The sequence below is a fragment of the Oncorhynchus mykiss genome, chromosome 1, assembly GCF_057628025.1.
Source record: "Oncorhynchus mykiss isolate SJ-2025 chromosome 1, ASM5762802v1, whole genome shotgun sequence".
NCBI classification, from domain to species: domain Eukaryota; kingdom Metazoa; phylum Chordata; class Actinopteri; order Salmoniformes; family Salmonidae; genus Oncorhynchus; species Oncorhynchus mykiss.
Genome location: NC_143022.1, coordinates 19,991,375 through 20,012,264, shown reverse-complemented (window position 1 = coordinate 20,012,264; position 20,890 = coordinate 19,991,375). Strand labels below are relative to the sequence as shown.

The following is a 20,890-nucleotide window of genomic DNA, read 5'->3' as shown; positions in this document are numbered from 1 at the left end:
TTCTATTTTTGTTTCATCAGACCAGAGGATATTTCACCAAAAAGTACAATCATTGTCCCCATGTCCAGTTGCAAACGTCTGCGTGGTCCCATGGTGTTTATACTTAGCCAGCAGCATACCACCCTGCATACCACTGCTGGCTTCCTTCTGAAGCTAAGCAGGGTTGGTCCTGGTCAGTTCCTGGATGGGAGACTAGATGCTGCTGGAAGTGGTGTAGGAGGCACTCTTTCCTCTGGTCTAAAAAAATATCCCAATGCCCCAGGGCAGTGATTGGGACACACTGCCCTGTGTAGGGTGCTGTCTTTCAGATGGGAAGTTAAACAGGTGTCCTGAGTCTCTGAGGTCATTAAAGATCCCATGGCACTTATCGTAAGAGTAGGGGTTTTAGCCCCGGTGTCCTGGCTAAATTCTCAATCTGGCCCTCAAACCATCACAGTCACCTAATAATCCCCAGTTTACAATTGGCTCATTCATCCCCCTCCTCTCCCCTGTAACTATTCCCCAGGTCGTTGCTGCAAATGAGAATGTGTTCTCAGTCAATTTACCTGGTAAAATAACAGATTCAAATAATAATACTTGCGTACTATTGTTTGTACAGATGAACGTGGTACCTTCAGGTGTTTGGAAATTGCTCCCAAGGATGAACCAGACTTGTGGGGGTCAAACTTTTTTCAGAGGTCTTGGCTGATTTCTTCTGATGTCAAGGAAAGAGGCACTGAGTTTGAAGGTAGGCCTTGAAATACATCCACAGGTACACCTCCAATTGACTCAAATGATGTCAATTAGCCTATAATTTTATGGAATTTCCCAAGCTGTTTAAAGGCACAGTCAACTTAGTATTTGTAAACTTCTGACCCACTGGAATTGTGATACAGTGAATTATACGTGAAATAATTTAGTCTGTAAACAAATGTTGGAAAAATGACTTGTGTCATGAGCGAAGTAGATGTTCTAACCGACTTGCCAAAACTATAGTTTGTTAACAAGAAATTTGTGGAGTGGTTGAAAAATGAGTTTTAATGACTCCAACCTAAGTGTATGTAAACTTCCGACTAAAACTGTATCTCTGTACCCCACACATACAGATAATTTTAAAGTCCCCCAGTCAGAAACTAATTTCAAACACAGATTTAACCACCACGACCAAGGAAGTTTTCCAATGCCTCGCAAAACCTATTGGTTGATGGATAAAAAAAACAAAGCAGACATTGAATATCCCTTTGAGCATGGTGAAGTTCTTAAAATTTGGATGGTGTATCAATAAACCCAGTCACAACAAAGATACAGGTGTCCTTCCTAACTCAGTTGCCGAAGAGAAAGTGAACCGCTCAGGGATTTCACCTTCAAATCAAACTTGATTTGTCACATGCGCCGAATACAACCATACCGTAAAATGCTTACTTACTTACAAGCCCTTAACCAACAGTGCAGTTCAAGAAGAGTTAATTTACCGAATAAACCGAAGTAAAAAATTATAAAAAAAATACAAAATAACGAGGCTATATATAGGGGGTACCGGTACCGAGTCAGTGTGTGGGGGTAAAGGTTGGTTGAGGTAATTTGTACATGTAGGTAGGGGTGAAGTGACTATGCAGATATTAAACAGCGAGTAGCAACAGTGTACAAAACAAATAGAGGGGGAGGGAGGGGGGGGGGGTGTCAATGTAAATAGTCCAGTGGCCATTTGATTAATTGTTCAGCAGTCTTATGGCTTGGGGTAGAAGCTGTTAAGGAGCCTTTTGGTCCTAGACATGGCGCTACGGTGCCACTTGCCGTGCGGTAGCAGAGAAAACAGTCTATGACTTGGGTGACTGGGGAGTCTGCCAATTTTATGGGCTTTCCTCTGACACGGCCTATTATATTGGTCCTGAATAGCAGGAAGCTTGCCCCCCCCCCAGTAATGTAGTGTCAGATGCTTAGCCATTGCCATACCAGGTGGTGATGCAACCGATCAAGATGCTCTCGATGGTGCAGCTGTAGAACTTTGAGGATCTGGCGACCCATGCCAAATCTTTTCAGTCTCCTGAGGGAGAAAAGGTTTTGTTGTGCCCTCTTCATGACTGTCTTTGGACCATGATAGTTCGTTGGTGATGTGGACACCAAGGAACTTGAAACTCTCGATCCACTCCACTACAGCCCCGCCGATGTTAATCGGGGCCTTTTCCTGTAGTCCACAATCAGCTCCTTTGTCTTGCACACATTGAGGGAGAGGTTGTTGTCCTGGCACCACACTGCCAGTTCTCTGACCTCCTCCCTATACGCCATCTCACCGTTGTCGGTGATTAGGCCTTCCACTGATGTGTCGTCAGCAAATTTAATGAGTGACCCGCTCCTTGAAAGCGGCAGCTTTAGCTCGATGGCGGATGTTACCTGTAATCCATGGCTTCTGGTTGGGATATGTACGTACGGTCACTGTGGGGACGACGTCGGCAATGCATTTATTGATGAAGCCGATGACTGAGGTGGTATACTCCTCAATGCCATTGGATGAATCCCGGAATATATTCCAGTCTGTGCTAGCAAAACAGTCCTGTAGCGTAGCATCTGCGTCATCTGACCACTTCCGTATTGAGCGAGTCACTGGTACTTCCTGCTTTAGTTTTTGCAGGAATCAGGCAGATAGGAGGATATAACTATGGTCAGATTTGCCAAATGGAGGGTGGGGGAGAGCTTTTTATGCATCTCTGTGTGTGGAGTAAAGGTGCTCTAGAATTTTTTCCCCTCTGGTTGCACATGTGACATGCTGGTAAAAATTTGGTAAAACTGATTTAAGTTTGCCTGCATTCAAGTCCTCGGCCACTAGGAGCGCCGTTTCTGGATGAGCATTATCTTGTTTGCTTATGGCCTTGTAGAGTTGGTTGAGTGCGGTCTTAATGCCAGCATCGGTATGTGGTAGTAAATAGACGGCCTCGAATAATAAAGATGAGAATTCTCTTGGTAGATAGTATGATCTACAGCTTATTATAAGGTACTCTACCTCAGGCGAGCAATACCTTGAGACTTCTTTAATATTAGACATTGCACACCAGCTGTTATTGACAAATAGACACCCAGACGTAGCTTCTCTGTTCTGCCGGTGCATGGAAAATCCCGCCAGCTCTATATTATCCGTGTCGTCCTTCAGCCACGACTCAGTGAAATATAAGATATTACAGTTTTTAATGTCCCGTTGGTGAGATAATCGTAGGTCATCAATTTTATTTTCCAATGATTGCATGTTAGCCAGTAGAACGGATGGCAGTGGGAGTTTACTCACTCGTCTAAGGATTTTCAGAAGGCAGCCCGACCTGCGCCCCCTTTTCCTCTGTCTTTTCTTTACGCAAATGACTGAGATTTGGGCCTGTTCCCGGGAAAGCAGTATATCCTTCTCGTTGGACTCGTTAAAGAAAAAAGTTGCTTCCAAAATCCTAAAGAAAACCCAGGTTCAGTCTGCTTTCCACCAGACACTGGGAGATGAATACACCTTTCAGCAGGACAATAACCCAAAACACAAGGCCAAATCCATACTGAAGTTGGTACCAAGAAGACAGGGAATGTTCCTGAGTGGCAGAGTTACAGTTTTGAGTTAAATCTACTTGAAATATAATGGGAAGACCTGAAAAGGTTGTCTAGCAATGATCAACAAACAATTTGACAGAGCTTGAAGAACTTTGAAAAGTATAAACGGGCAAATGTTGCACAATCAAGGTGTGGAAAGCCCTTGGACTTATTCAGAAAGAATCAGAGGTGATTCTACAAAGTATTGACTAAGGGGCGTGAAGACTTATATAAATATGATATTTCTGTATTTCATTTTGAAAACATTTGCAAAAATGTCTAAAACCATATTTTCACTTTGTCATTATAGGGGATTGTGTATAGATAGGTGAGAAGAAAATAAGATAAATCCATTTTGAATTCAGGCTAACAAAATTTGGAATAAGTCCAGGGGTATGAATACTTTATGAAGGCACTGTAATAACGAGTATATTGAGGTGCATGAAGGGAGAGCTGGGCGTACCGGAGCCACACCAAAAGAGTCATAGTGAGCCACCAGGACGATGGTGGGCAGGTCCTCTCCTCCAGTTCCAGCCAGTCGCCCCTAGGAGAGGATGGGGCTACAATGATTAGACAACAGTATATTGTATTAGGATTTACATTTTATATATCAGTCCTAAAACATCTCAAAACACACTAGTACATTCACTGTCATCTTGTATGAAAGTAAAGAATGTACCTAAGGGTATGTCGAAACTTAAGACATATCAATGAAGTCAGGCACGGGAGGCCAGTCAAAACAGTGCCAGTCAAAAGTTTGGACAAACCTACTCATTCAAGGGTTTTTCCTTTATTTGTACATTGTAGAATAAGACATCAAAACTATGAAATAACACATAGAATCATGTAGTAAAGAAAAACCTTTGAGTAGGTGTCCAAACTTTTGACTGGTACTGTATGTGAAACAAGGCCATTGACTGGTAGTGGCCGTATGCATTAAGGCTGGGCTCAATTTGAATTTAACGTATTCAGGAAGGGATTTGAATTTAACATTCAGAAATATAAAACTTTTCAAATACATTTCTTCTACTTTTCAGTTTATTGAGAAGACATGAAAAATAAAATGTAATTTTCTATTGAATTGCAACTTTAGTTTACTTCCTGAATGGACTGTCTTAATTTAGAGCTGAACACTTGATCCATCTCAGAGTCAGGAGTCTCCTGATCCCCTACTGCATGGCTAAGCCCATTATTCCCCTGGGTTTGACATCTAGCTTAGTTCAAAACACACATGCACACACAAACACTTTCTATCTAGAATATCATTCGGAAAGTATTCAGACCCCTTTCCGTTTTCCATATGTTGTTGCGTAACAGCCCTATTCTAAAATGTATTAAATAAGTGTAAAAAAAAAAATCTAATTTCACACAATACCCAATATTGCCAAAGTGAATACAGATTTTTTAGAAATGTTGCAATGTATTAAAAACAAAAATACCTAATTGACATAAGTATTCAGACTCTTTGCTATGAGACCCGAAATTGAGCTCAGGTGCATCCTGTTTCCATTGATCTTCCTTGAGATGTTTCTAGTACTTGATTGGAGTCCATCTGTGGTTAATTCAATTGATTTGATATGATATATGATTTGGAAAGGCACACACCTGTCTATATAAGATCCCACAGTTGACAGTGCAAGTCAGAGCAAAAACCAAGCCGTGAGGTCGAAGGAAATGTCCGTAGTGCTCCGAGACAGGATTGTGTCAAGGCACAGATCTGGGGAAAGGTACCAAAACATTTCTGCAGCATTGAAGGTCCCCAAGAACACAGTGGCCTCCATCATTCCTAAATGGAAGAAGTTTGGAACCACCAAGATTCTTCCTAGAGATGGCCATCCGGCCAAACTGAGCAATCGGGGGTAGAAGGGTCTTGGTCAGGGAGGTGACCAAGAAACCGATGGTCACTCTGACAGAGCTCCAGAGTTCCTCTTTGGAGATGGGAGAACCTTCCAGACGGACAACCATCTCTCCAGCACTCCACCAATCAGGCCTTCATGGTAGAGTGGCCAGACGGAACCCACTCCTCAGTAAAAGGCACATGACAGCCTGCTTGGAGTTTTCCAAACTGCACCTAAAGGACTCTCAAACCATGAGAAACAATATTCTCTGGTCTGATGAAACCAAGATTGAACTCTTTGGCCTGAATGCCAAGTGTCACGTCTGGAGGAAACCTGGCACCATCCCTACGGTGAAGCATGGTGGTGGCTATATCATGCTGTGGGGAGGTTTTTCAGTAGCAGGAACTGGGAGACTAGTCAGGATCGAGGGAAAGATGAACGGAGCAAAGTACAGAGAGATCTTTGATGAAAATCTGCTCCAGAGTGCTCAGGACCTCAGACCGGGGTGAAGGTTCACCTTCTGACCCTAAGCACACAGCCAAGACAACCCAGGAGAGGCTTCGGGACAAGTCTCTGAATGGCTCAGCCAGAGTCTGGACTTGAACCCAATCAAATCTCTCTGGAGAGACCTGAAAAAAGCTGTGCAGCGACGCTCCCCATCCAACCCAAGAGCTGAGAGGACTTGAGACTGTAATCACTGCCAAAAGTGCTTCAACAAAGTACTGTTGGATTTAGGGTAAACCTTGAACATTGAGATACTAAAGACATGATAGATCCGAAGCAGTATATAAAGGAGTGAGAGAGACTGGGTTTTATGTCAGAAGTTAATGGTTCTCTGTAGAAAGACAGAGTGGCTGTGAAATGTGCTGGGAGTCACAGGAGTGCGATCAGGTCGGAGGTCAGGTCAGATCCCCTGAAGGGAGTAATAAGGGTTTAGTATCCGGTTATGCTCTTCCTGTGGAACCATAAGATGTAAGGATTGGGGAGAAGGAGGAGTGTCCAAAGTGCTTCCAGGAACAGGAACATGTTTTGTCTGAATACAGCGGTGTCGGCCCTTTAGGGAGAACTAAACTTGGTTAAGCTTCTCAAGTGTCCGTGAGTTATTTACTCTGAAAAATAAGAACCTAACAGTACTTAGTAAAGGGTCTGAATACGTATGTAAATGTGATGTTTTTTATTTTGAATACATTTGCAAAAGTTTCTAAAAACCTGTTTTTGCTTTGTCATCATGTGTGTGTAGATGAAGACATTTTATACATTTTAGAATAAGGCTGTAACGTAACAACATGAGGAAAAAGTCAAGGGGTCTGAATACTTTCCGAATGTGCTATAGACTCGAGAATTACATAAGGTTAAGAAAACGAACAAGTTATCGGCTTATTAATACCTTTACACCCAAAGTGTGAGGCAGTGTGCTAATTAGAGTACTGGTCTACTGGTGGCCTAATAGACAGGTTGGTTGTTTAGCAACAAAACTGGATGCTTGAGCAAGTATGTGGCAAAACAGATGGGGTTGGCTTAGATTGTTGATAACATGTACACTATTTATTTGCCAATGTTTATTGAAAATATAATTAACGTTGCACAATAAGCACTTGTCTCTCAAATCCATTGTTACAGTTGGTCAATGTTTGCCATATTAGCATAGACGTGACAGTCAAAACACCTCAAAACAAGACATGGTATCAAGAACAAGATCAAACAAGCTGAAACGTGCCACTTAAGATTCACCACATGGCAGTTTGTCATTGTTGCTAGCTATCTGGCCATCTAGAATCACAACAACACACAGCCTTCTGCCTATTTGAAGCGTGTGCAACATTTTGGTGAAGTTGTCAGCTAACCTATGATAACTCTTGGTAAATAGTATGCTCTACAATTTTTCATCTATATTTTTAGTAGCTGTCAATTTACCACCACTAACCGATGCTGGCACTAAGACCGACTGAACAAAATGTATAGGGCCATGAGCTAACAACAAAAATGCACATCCAGAGCCAGCGTTTCTCATGGTTTGTGATTTTAATGCTGAAACTGAAAAAACTATAAAACTCTAGATCTCCTTTACTCCACACAGAAACGCATACAAGGCAAATTAGACCAAAACTTTATCCCCCTGGTTACAAACAAAAATTCAAACAGGAAGTGGTTTGATGAAGCAGATGCTAAGCTACAGGACTGTTTCGCTAGCACAAACTGGAATTTGTTTCGGGATTCATCCAATTACTCTGAAGAGATCATCACATCAGTCACCGGCTTCATTCATAAGTGCATCGACACTTATCCAGGACACATACTCAGAGCTTGTGCTGACAAGCTGGAAAGTGTCTTCACTGACATTTTTCAACCTATCCCTAAGCCGGTCTATAACATCAACTTGTTTCAAGCAGACCAACATAGTCATTGCACCCAAGAACGCCAAGGTAACCTGCCTAAATGACTATCGCCCCGTAGAACTCACATCTATAGCCATGAAATGCTTTGAAAGTCTGGTCATTGTTGCCATATTAGCATAATATGGCAACAAAACACCTCATAACAAGACATGGTGTCAAGAACCTGAGTTGAGCTGAAACCATTATCCCAGGCACCCTGGACCCACTACAATTTGCATACCGCTCCAAAAGATCCACAGACGACGCAATCTCTATTGCACTCCACACTCCTGTACACCCTGATCACCCACGACTGCGTGGCCGCGCACGACTCCAACATCATCATCAAGTTTGTTGACGACACAACGGCGGTAGGACTGATCACCGACGACAAGGCAGCCTTACAGGGAGGTGGTCAGAGACCTGGCAGTGGGGTGCCAAAACAACAATCTCTCCCTCAACGTCAGCAAAACAAAGGAGATGATCGTGGACTACAGGGAACGGAGGGGGCGAGCACGCCCTCATTCACATCGATGGGGCTGTAATTGAGCGGGTCGAGAGCTTCGAGTTCCACGGTGTCCACATCACTAAGGAATTAACATGGTTCACACACACCCACACAGTTGTGAAGATTGCACGACAACGCCTCTTCCCCCTCAGGAGGCTAAAAAGATGTGGCATGAGGCCTCAGATCCTCAAAAATTCCTACAGCAAAATCACGGCTTGGTGCAGCAACTGCAAGGCGCTACAGAGGGTGATGAGTACAGCGTCCTGCCATCCAGGATCTCTATTCCAAGCAGTGTTAGAGGAAGGCCCCAAAAAATGTCAAAGCCTCCAGCCACCCAAGCTATAGACTGTTCTCTCTGCTACCGCACAGCAAGCGGTACCAGTGGACCAAGTCTAGAACCAACAGGACCCTGAACAGGTTCTATCCCCAAGCCATAAGACTGCTAAATAGCTAATCAAATGGCTACCCGGACTACCTGCATTTAGCCTTTTTTGCACTAACTCTCCTGGACTGAAAATGCACACACTGGACTCTACCCACACACGCTACATACGCCCACACACACACATAACACGCCCACACATACATACTGACTCCACACAAACTTTCACACTCACCACATATGCTGCTGCTACGGTCTATTATCTATACTGTAGCCTAGTCACTTTACCCCTACCTATAAGTACATAGCTACCTCAATTACCTCTTACCCCTGCACAGACTCAGTACTGGTACTCCCTGTATATAAGCCATGCTATTTTTTACTCGTTATTGTTATTCACTGTGTATTTATTCCTTGTGTCACTATTTTAAGAGATGTATACAATTCATTCTGTATTGACCCGTAAGTAAGCATTACACTGTTAGTCTACACCTGTTGTTTACGAAGCATGAGACAAATACAATTTTATTTTTATTTAACCTGTCTATATTTTAAAATATCACCAATTAACAGAAACTTGGATTAAATGTCACAATGCTACATAATCATTAAACGGCTACAGAACAGTGGTTTAACCATAAGGATTCTCACCTCTAGACTGGTGATGGCCCAGTCACTCACTGCCTTGCTCTGAGCCCCACTCGTCACCATCTGAAAGCCATTGGCCGTGGCTGTGTGTATCAGCACTGAAAAGACATGAGGAAAATGCATTAAAGCGCTAAAAAGAAATTCACTAGAAATAATTATATTTAACATGGTTTACACCAGGGCTATTCAACTATATTCTTATGGGGGCCAGATGTGAAAAATACATTTTCTACATGGGATTACTCTTCCTAAAACAGGTAGAAAAAACAATGCAAATGCAATTATAATCCTATGAAGCCCTTTTATTAAAATGAAATGTCGCTAAAAGTATATTTTAAGTGGTTTAAGATTAGCAAAATTATTTATTTTATAATGGAACATATTTGTACTTAACAGTTGACCCGCATCACATACATTTGTACTTTTCTGTCCGTTTTACATGTCCTTTTATACATGGTATATCTCACTTGACTAGTTTTTGCAGAGAAGTCTCTCGCTCCCCCCAGCATTAGTAGAGAACGGGTAACAAACTGCACTACCTCTGTAAGATTTCAGTTTATCTAAAAACTTGTCGGAGTGATCTGTACTGATGAATTGAATATAGTTGCACAGTGTAGGCAGATGGAGCGTTTAGTTTGGGCTCAAATCATCGGAGAAAATACATTTATTTTGAAAATATTTTTAAATCATTAATCATAACTGCTTTATCCATCCCCTGTAGTCCCAAATTAAGTCCATTCAATTGATTAAAAACAAACATCTGATACAAACTCCTTATCAAGCGTTTTCGCTCTACATGCGTTGGCTTTCTTGTGGTTGCAATCGTGGAGAAAAGCAACTATTTCCTCCCTATGCTCACATAGGCTGCTCTCTCTCAAGAGAGAGCATTATTTCCCTTGCTTAGCCAACGAAAATCATTGTGGTAGATAATGCTCAGCAGCCTACGAAACAAGCCATGTTGCGGCTGTATGTCGATCGGATAAAGTTTATGATAGCCAGAAGCGAGTCCATGGTATTTTTTTAACTCACCGCAAAGCACGCTCTGCTGTATCAGGCAGTGTAGTGATGTCATCTGCGGTGAAAGAGCCAATAGGTGGGCAGAAACACCCTGTACCCCTCTTAGCAGCTCTGATTGGCTGTAACTGGTATGTTGGATGATATTGATTGACAGCACTTAATGCGCGGGACTAAAGGAAAACAGATTCTCCCATTGGAGAATATTGAACAAGGGCTCCTTTTGGCACTAAATATCAGATTTTTGAAGGGATTTTTTAAACAAATCTTTTTTTCTTATGTTCAGAATTTATCAAAGGGACATTCTGAGTTGACAAATGGGCCGGATTTGGCCCGTGGGCTTCAAATTGAATAACCCTGCTTTACACAATTTACATTTTAAAAAATCTCCTGTACCTTCGGCTGCAGAGGAGGACCCCTGGGAGGAGGAGGTGGTGAGGGTCTGTGTGTAGATGGAGAGCAGCTCATCATCCTCCAGTGCAAAGTACACTGGAACAATGGTCTCTGTGGCCAGCATCTCTGGCTCCAGCTCCATGAACTGCTACAATGTGGAGGAATACTGAATGACTATCATTCACAAGACTATTACACCATCAGAATGTGAACGTGAAACAGCATAACATTTTCATCTTTTGCCTACTTCACTCCAGCAAGTCTGGTTTTTCAAGTTTATCTTTGAGTGGGTCACAACTGATAAGGAGGGAGTGTTGTGACTGCTGTTTTCTCTAAGTGTAACATAAACATACTTTACATGGACACAAACAGCTCTGGCTTTCAAGGAAACACAGGGCCTTGCCTCTTGATTTGACTTCCAGTGTTGTTTGCTGTACAGTTATAAACCCATTCATAAGGCATTATAATTCTTATTACCTGTACTATGTCCTGTGGCATGGTGGACATATTCTTGGGGAGAATTATGACCACAGCCCCAGCGGACTGGCGCAGGGCTTTCTGATATCTCTCATAGGAGAAGTCCACCAGCCGCATGATGACACAGCGGCGGCTTAGCACCTCCGCCTCCACTGTGCGGGCCTCTGTGTTCAATATGGCATTCCTGGTACCTGGGAATCACAAGTGGGATCAGATCAGTCGGGGAGAGATAAATGGAAACACCGTTCAGTGACTAACTAGCTGACATGATTGATGCAATGCTATAGTCTACTAACGTTAGCTATCACACAGCACATCGTATTCAAATTCTATGGTTTGAAGTAAATAAGACATGGTTATAACCTGATGGGGGTCGTGTGTTTATGGTTGTGGTGAGTGGCACTCCCTAGGGCTCTGAGGGTTTGTAGCTGCTCGCGTTACCTTTTAGGACAACTTATCATTGAAATGGTAACGATTGGTAGTTAAGATTAGCTAAGATAACGTGGTATTGCCAGTGAATAACAACCATAACACTAACTAGCCCAGTGTATATACATATGAATAGGAGGAATGAGAGCGAGCTCTGCCGCATGAATGAAGGAGGACACGGGTTGACAGCTATCTTAGCTAGCTAACAGCCGTTATAGCTAGCTTTTTAGATAGCTAACAGTCCCAGGCTAGCACGCTAACGTTGGCTAGCTAGAATTTTGCAGTGACAGACAGCGTTTACTTGACGAAATATATGCCTTATATCAGGATCGCTAACCACAGAACAGGATTACAATTTAATACTTGCACAATATACATAGTTAGCTAGCTATTTTAAATGCTTACCGTACGGTTGTCCCTGCAGGTCATACTGCTGCATGCGGTACACGGTGAATTCATGTGCCGCTTCGGTTGGAAGGGGTGAGACGAGAATCAGCACCGCAGGGATAAACACAATGAAAGTCAAGGGGAAAGATGACTTAAACATGTTATCGAACACCTCACTAGCCTCCTCAAACATCTTGTCCTTAGTATTGAGGTCTAAACAAGAGACAATTGTAATCTGGGCAGTTTCTAGAACGATTCTAGTCTATGCACAAAGCGCAGCAGCAACCGACACAACTTACTTTTAATATGGCAAAAAGCTTGGCCACCTATAGTAAGCACACACGAGCTAACATTTTGATTGGCATGTACACATTATTGTAAAATGTTTCATAACTATAATTTATTTTATTTATTATAAAATAATTCTGTCATTCATTGATTTATTTAACGACAATATTCTCTGCCTTTGAGGGTCCTACAGGGACTCTCAGAGACAGCTTCATGAATTTCAGGGTAGGCTGTGCAGTTGATGAATTCAACGACAGGGGTCAGTGTAGACCGATGTTAAACCCAGAAAGAGTAACGGGGGAGGATCGTCAACGTGTGCTTCTACTAGTGACAGAGATTGTTTCTGACAGGTGAAGTATGTGCTATGAAATTTTTGACTTTTTAGGATCTTTTTGACTGGCAGTAATGCTATTGTTGTATGATTAGCCCTTGATTTGTAGCCTACATCTAACTCATGCATCATATTAGACAACATGTCCCTAGGAGGACATTAGCCTACACAGGGGGGTGAAGGCATATCATTGATGTGCAAGTCAGCAAAAAAAGGCACTCAAGAGCATGATAGAATAATTAATTATATATTCTGTAGACTATAAAATACCAAGTTTCTTTCAATATCCTATACATCACTGTAGCATTATCTTCTGTCTTATGGCCCACCACACTAATCTTCATATGTATCTGATTTGTAGCATAACATGAAAATAAACCAAATAATCTGATTTAAAAGTGTATATCCATCATCAAACAAACCACTTGTCATTCCTTAATACATTAATACAAACATCACCATTAACAAGGTATCAAAAAGAGGTTTTCATGTCTGACAGTGCTGAAAGCCAAGGAAGGAGGAGGAGATGTAATTATGTCATGTCATGTCATCTCTCTTTCTCAATTCAATTCAATTCCAGGGGTTTTATTGGCATGGGAAACATATGTTAACATTGCCAAAGCAAGTGAAGTAGATAACATACAAAAGTGAAAAATAAACAATAAAAATGAAAAATAAACATATTATGTATACATACAGTGTTGTAACGATGTGCAAATGGTTAAAGTACAAAAGTACAAAAGGGAAAATAAATTAACAGAACTATGGGTTCTATTTACAATTGTGTTTGTTCTTCACTGGTTGCCCATTTCTTGTGGCAACAGGTCACAAATATTGCTGCTGTGATGGCACACTGTGGTATTTCACCCAGTAGATATGGGAGTTTATCAAAATCGGGCTTGTTTTCAAATTATTTGTGGATCTGTGTAATCTGAGGGAACTAAACTCAGAAAAAAAAGAAACGGCCCTTTTACAGGACCCTGTCTTTCAAAGATAATTTGTAGAAATCCTAATAACTTCACAGATCTTCATTGTAACGGGTTAAACCACTGTTTCCCATGCTTGTTCAATGAACCATAAACAATTAATGAACATGCACCTGTGGAACGGTCTTTAAGACACTAACAGCTTACAGACGGTAGGCAATTAAGGTCACAGTTATCAAAACTTATGACACTAAGGAGGCCTTTCTACTGACTCTGAAAAACAGTAAAAGAAAGATGCCCAGGGTCCCTGCTCATCTGCGTGAACGTGCCTTAGGCATGCTGCAAGGAAACATGAGGTGGCCAGGGCAATAAATTACAATGTCTGTACTGTGAGACGCCCAAGACAGCGATACAGGGAGACAGAATGGACAACTGATCATCCTCGCAGTAGCAGACCATGTGTAATAACACCTGCACAGGATCGGTACATCCAAACATCACACCTGCGGGACAGGTACAGGATGGCAACAACTGCCCGAGTTACACCAGGAACGCACAATCCCTCCATCAGTGCTCAGACTGTTCGCAATAAGCTGAGAGAGGCTGGACTGAGGGCTTGTAGGCCTGTTGTAAGGCAAGTCCTCTCCAGACATCACCGGAAACAACGTTGCCTATGTGCACAAACCCACCGTCGCTGGACCGGTGAAGTGAAGAGCAAAAAGTGCTCACCAGGGGTGATGGTCGGATTCGCGTTTATCATCGAAGTAATGAGTGTTACACTGAGGCCTGTACTCTGGAGCGGGATCGATTTGGAGGTGGAACATCCGTCATGGTCTGGGGCGGTGTGTCACAGCATCATCAGACTGAGCTTGTTGTAATTGCAGGCAATCTCAAAGCTGTGCGTTACAGGGAAGACATCCTCCTCCCTCATGTGGTATCCTTCCTGCAGGCTCATCCTGACATGACCCTCCAGCATGACAATGCCACCAGCCATACTGCTCGTTCTGTGCGTGATTTCCTGCAAGACAGGAATGTCAGTGTCCTGCCATGGCCAGCGTAGAGCCCTAATCTCAGTCCCATTGAGCACGTCTGGGACCTGTTGGATCGGAGGGTGAGGGCTAGGGCCATTCCCCCCAGAAATGTCCGGGAACTTGCAGGTGCCTTGGTGGAGGAGTGGGGTAACATCTCACAGCAAGAACTGGCAAATCTTGTGAAGTGCACGAGGAGGAGATGCACTGCATAAATAATAAACACAGTTGGCAGTGAGAGGACGTTTCTTTTTTTGCTGAGTTTATGTGTCTCTAATATGGTCATACATTTGGCAGGATGTTAGGAAGTGCAGCTCAGTTTCCACCTCATTTTGTTGGCAGTGGGCACATAGCCTGTCTGCCCTTGAGAGCCAGGTCTGCCTACAGCAGCCTTTCTCAATAGCAAGGCTATGCTCACTGAGTCTGTACATAGTAAAAGCTTTCCTTAAGTTTGGGTCAGTCACTATGGTCAGGTATTCTGCCACTGTGTACTCTCTGTTTAGGGCCAAATAGCGTTCTGTTTTTTTGTGAATTCTTTCCATTGTATCAAGTAATCATCTTTTTATTTTTTCATGATTTGGTTGGATGTAATTGTGTTGCTGTCCTGGGGCTGTGTGGGGTCTGTTTGTGTTTGTGAACAGAGCCCCAGGTCCAGCTTGCTTAGTAGATTCTTCTCCAGGTTCATCTCTCTGTAGGTGATGGCTTTGTTATGGAAGGTTTGGGAATCGCTTCCTTTTAGGTGGTTGTAGAATTTAATGGCTCTTTTCTGGATTTTGATAATTAGCGGGTATTGGCCTAATTCTGCTCTGCATGCATTATTTGGTGTTTTACGTTGTACACTGAGGATATTTTTGCAGAATTCTGCATGCAGAGTCTCAATTTGGTGTTTGTCCCATTCTGTGAATTCTTGGTTGGTGAGCGGACCCCAGACCTCACAACCATAAAGGGCAATGGGTTCTATAACTATAAATTGGTATGTCAACTTTAATGTTCCTTTTGATGGCATAGAATGACCTTCTTGCCTTGTCTCTCAGATCGTTCATAGCTTTGTGGAGGTAACCTGTGGCGCTGATGTTTAGGCCAAGGTATGTATAGTTTTTTGTGTGCTCTAGGGCAACAGTGTCTAGATGGAATTTGTATTTGTGGTCCTGGTGACTGGACCTTTTTTGGAACACCATTATTTTGGTCTTATTGAGATTTACTGTCAGGGCCCAGGTCTGGCAGAATCTGTGCAGAAGATCTAGGTGCTGCTGTAGGCCCTCCTTGGTTGGTTTTAGAAGCACCAGATCATCAGCAAACAGTAGACATTTGACTTCAGAGTTTATTAGGGTGAGGCCGGGTGCTGCAGACTTTTCTAGTGCCCTCGCCAATTCGTTGATATATATGTTGAAGAGGGTGCGGCTTAAGCTGCATCCCTGTCTTACCCCACGTCCCTATGGGAAGAAATGTGTGTTTTTTGCCTATTTTAACCGCACACTTGTTGTTTGTGTACAGTACAAGGATTTTATAATGTCTTGTGTTTTTCCCCCAACACCACTTTCCATCAATTTGTACAGCAGACCCTCATGCAAAATCGAGTCAAAGGCTTTTTTGAAATCAACAAAGCATGAGAAGACTTTGCCTTTGCTTTGATTTGTTTGTTTGTCAATTAGGGTGTGCAGGGTGAATATGTGGTCTGTCATATGATAATTAGGTAAAAAGCCAATTTAACATCTGCTCAGTACATTGTTTTCACTGAGGAAATTTACAAGTCTGCTGTTAATGATAATTCAGAGGATTTCCCCAAGATTGCTGTTGACGCATATCCCACGGTAGTTATTGGGGTCAAATTTGTCTCCAATTTTGTGGATTGGGGTGATCAGTCCTTGGTTCCAAATCTTGGGGAAGATGCCAGAGCTAAGGATGAGGTTAAAGAGTTTTAGTATAGCCAATTGGAATTTGTTGTCTGTATATTTTATAATTTCATCGAGGATACCGTCAACACCACAGGCCTTTTTGGGTTGGAGGGTTTTTATTTTGTCCTGTAGTTCATTCAAGGTAATTGGAGAATCCAGTGGGTTCTGGTAGGCTTTAGTAGTTGATTCTAAGATTTGTATTTGATCATGTATATGTTTTTGCTGTTTGTTCTTTGTTATAGAGCAAAAAAATATTAGATAAGTGGTTTACCCATACATCTCCATTTTGGATAGATTATTATTTGTGTTGTTGTTTGTTTAGTGTTTTCCAATTATCCCAGAAGTGGTTAGAGTCTATGGATTCTTCAATTACATTGAGCTGATTTCTGACGTGCCGTTCCTTCTTTTTCTGTAGTGTATTTCTGTATTGTTTTAGTGATTCACCATAGCGAAGGCGTAGACTCAGGTTTCCTGGGTCTCTATGTTTTTGGTTGGACAGGTTTTTCAATTTCTTTCTTAGGTTTTTGCATTCTTCATCAAACCATTTGTCATTGTTGTTCATTTTCTCCAGTTTTCTGTTTGACATTTTTAGATTTGATAGGGAAACTGAGTGGTCAAATATACTGTTAAGATTTTCTACTGCCAAATTTACACCTTCACTATTACAGTGGAACGTTTTGTCCAGGAAGTTGTCTAGAAGGGATTGAATTTGTTGTTGCCTAATTGTTTTTTGGTAGATTTCCACACATTCATTCCATCTATAGCATTTCTTAATATTACTCAGTTCCTTTGACTTTGATGCCTCATGATTGAGTATTGCTCTGTTCAAGTAGACTGATTCAAGTAGACTGACTGATTTTACTGTGGTCTGATAGGAGTGTTAGTGGGCTGACTGTGAATGCTCTGAGAGACTCTGAGTTGAGGTCAGTGATAAAGTAGTCTACAGTACTACTCTCTCTCTCTGTCTTTCTCTCTCTCTCTGTCTTTCTCTCTCTCTCTGTCTTTCTCTCTCTCTCTGTGTATCACTCTCTCTGTCTCTCTCTCTCTCTCTCTCTCTGGCGAGCTGCTCTGCTAAGTGGAAGATTAATGGCGAGATGATGTCCTGCCGTCCCACTTAATGGACCTTGGAGTCATTATTTCCGTTGTGTGAGAAATTCTGCCCAGGCTTCTGCGAGGGCAAGAAGCAAACAAAGCATAAAAACCAATTAGGTGTGGGCATATCAATTCTTTGTCGTGATTTCACATCTATTCTGGCAATTATTGATTGGAGTTCAGCTTAATAAGAGGGCCTGTTTCTGATAATTGGAAAAGGGATTTTTCAAGCAAACAAGCAATAGATTAAAGACAAGAAATTTAGATTTGAAATAACTAGCAGAGTTTAATATTTTATTGTAGTGCAAAAACATGTATATATTCTCTTAAATCTGATTGCTCACAAACAAAAGTATGCCATTGTGGTGGAATCATCAGACCCAGTTATCCAATAAAAGTGTATGTAGTCAAATTGTTAATAGATTTTCCAGTTGACATTAAGGGCACTCACTCTACTGTAACGTTACATTGTGGACCCAATGCCTGCTCAATGGGAATTTGAGTGTATGTGCTTTGAACACATGCAGTGGACATGAATGTGGGTGCTGTTCTGTGTCCCCGACTCCCTCCACTGGTCCCTGGGAATGTTCTGAACTGCTCCAGCTTTCACCCTGCCGAAAAACACTTTTTTTGTGACTAAACAAAAGATGCAGTCAGTGTGTGAGTAAGTACCATGATGGATTAGTGAGAGATTAGCTAGCCAGCAGTAAGTAAGCAATTTCTGAGCATTTTGTCTCCACATCCCCCTAGTTCTCTCAGGAGATGCTCTCTCCTCAGCAGTGGCAAGTTGAGCTGCACACTGGAGCATTTAGGAAACAAAGCGTTGTTTGAATCATAGAATACCAAAGAGATATAGTAATATGAGTGTTCTTCTTCCCAAGTTTATTTTGTCAGCTTCTCTCTCACTGGAACCTTGTAGATTTCCTAGATTCTCAAGAGAAGTATGATGCCATATTTCCATGTATCTCCATTCTGATTTGGACTTATCAGGACTGTTTGTCTGATTCTTCAATACTCTTAGTGAGGGAATTAAATTACTTCTACTACCTGTTAATAAACAAATCAAAATAAAAACAAATTGTATTGGTCACATGCACATACAGTGCCTTGCGAAAGTATTTGGCCCCCTTGAACTTTGCGACCTTTTGCCACATTTCAGGCTTCAAACATAAAGATATACAACTGTATTTTTTTGTGAAGAATCAACAACAAGTGGGACACAATCATGAAGTGGAACGACATTTATTGGATATTTCAAACTTTTTTAACAAATCAAAAACTGAAAAATTGGGCGTGCAAAATTATTCAGCCCCTTTACTTTCAGTGCAGCAAACTCTCTCCAGAAGTTCAGTGAGGATCTCTGAATGATCCAATGTTGACCTAAATGACTAATGATGATAAATACAATCCACCTGTGTGTAATCAAGTCTCCGTATAAATGCACCTGCACTGTGATAGTCTCAGAGGTCCGTCAAAAGCGCAGAGAGCATCATGAAGAACAAGGAACACACCAGGCAGGTCCGAGATACTGTTGTGAAGAAGTTTAAAGCCGGATTTGGATACAAAAAGATTTCCCAAGCTTTAAACATCCCAAGGAGCACTGTGCAAGCGATAATATTGAAATGGAAGGAGTATCAGACCACTGCAAATCTACCAAGACCTGGCCGTCCCTCTAAACTTTCAGCTCATACAAGGAGAAGACTGATCAGAGATTCAGCCAAGAGGCCCATGATCACTCTGGATGAACTGCAGAGATCTACAGCTGAGGTGGGAGACTCTGTCCATAGGACAACAATCAGTCGTATATTGCACAAATCTGGCCTTTATGGAAGAGTGGCAAGAAGAAAGCCATTTCTTAAAGATATCCATAAAAAGTGTTGTTTAAAGTTTGCCACAAGCCACCTGGGAGACACACCAAACATGTGGAAGAAGGTGCTCTGGTCAGATGAAACCAAAATTGAACTTTTTGGCAATAATGCAAAACGTTATGTTTGGCGTGAAAGCAACACAGCTGAACACACCATCCCCACTGTCAAACATGGTGGTGGCAGCATCATGGTTTGGGCCTGCTTTTCTTCAGCAGGGACAGGGAAGATGGTTAAAATTGATGGGAAGATGGATGGAGCCAGGACCATTCTGCAAGACAACCTGATGGAGTCTGCAAAAGACCTGAGACTGGGACGGAGATTTGTCTTCCAACAAGACAATGATCCAAAACATAAAGCAAAATCTACAATGGAATGGTTCAAAAATAAACATATCCAGGTGTTAGAATGGCCAAGTCAAAGTCCAGACCTGAATCCAATCGAGAATCTGTGGAAAGAACTGAAAACTGCTGTTCACAAATGCTCTCCATCCAACCTCACTGAGCTCGAGCTGTTTTGCAAGGAGGAATGGGAAAAAATGTCAGTCTCTCGATGTGCAAAACTGATAGAGACATACCCCAAGCGACTTACAGCTGTAATCCCAGCAAAAGGTGGCGCTACAAAGTATTAACTTAAGGGGGCTGAATAATTTTGCATGCCCAATTTTTCAGTTTTTGATTTGTTAAAAAAGTTTGAAATATCCAATAAATGTCGTTCCACTTCATGATTGTGTCCCACTTGTTGTTGATTCTTCACAAAAAAATACAGTTTTATATCTTTATGTTTGAAGCCTGAAATGTGGCAAAAGGTCGCAAAGTTCAAGGGGGCCGAATACTTTCGCAAGGCACTGTATTTAGCAGATGTCATTGTGGGTGTAATGAAATGCTTGTGTTCCTAGCTCCAACAGTGCAGTAGTAGTATATAACAATTCACAACAATAGACACTAATCTAAAAGTAAAACAATGGAATTAAGAAATATACAAATATTAGATCGAGCAATGTCAGAGTGGTATTGACTAAAATATAGTAGAATAAAATACAGTATATACATATGAGATCAGTAAAGCAGTATGTAAACATTATTTTGACATTATTAAACTGACTAGTGTTCCATTATTAAAGTGGCCAGTGATTCCAAGTCTATGTATATAGAGCAGCAGCCTCTAAGGTGCAGGATTGCGTAACCGGGTGGAAGCCAGCTAGTGATGGCTGTTTAACAGTCTGATGGCCTTGTTTTTCAGTCTCTCAGTCCCAGCTTTGATGCACCTGTACTGACCTCAACTTCTGGATGATAGCGGGGTGAACAGACAGTGGCTCGGTTGGTTGATGTCTTTGATGATCTTTTTGGCCTTCCTGTGACATCGGGTGCTGTAGGTGTCCTGGAGGGCAGGCAGTTTGCCCCCAGTGATGCGTTGTGCAGACCACCCTCTGGAGAGCTCTGCGGTTGCGGGCGGTGCAGTTGCCATACTAGGCAGT

General features: G+C 42.0%; 1 protein-coding gene across 4 annotated transcripts in view; it reads right to left on the bottom strand.

Moving 5' to 3' along the window:
- The window catches only part of LOC110499138 (BOS complex subunit ncln), a 30,762-nt gene extending 18,443 nt beyond the window's left edge, over positions 1-12,319 (bottom strand). For 3 of the 4 annotated variants that reach the window (XM_021576109.3, XM_021576190.3, XM_021576363.3), the window contains exons 1-5: positions 12,007-12,318; positions 11,173-11,363; positions 10,699-10,843; positions 9,292-9,386; positions 4,001-4,081 (exon numbers count right to left, since the gene is read on the bottom strand). In XM_021576109.3, the coding sequence (XP_021431784.1) occupies positions 4,001-4,081; positions 9,292-9,386; positions 10,699-10,843; positions 11,173-11,363; positions 12,007-12,181 (687 nt within the window). In that variant the 5' untranslated portion in view covers positions 12,182-12,318. Of the gene's footprint in view, positions 1-4,000; positions 4,082-9,291; positions 9,387-10,698; positions 10,844-11,172; positions 11,364-12,006 lie in introns of all 4 variants that reach the window. The other variant, XM_021576276.3, reaches the window with a different exon arrangement.
- Positions 12,320-20,890: the final 8,571 nt, after the last annotated feature.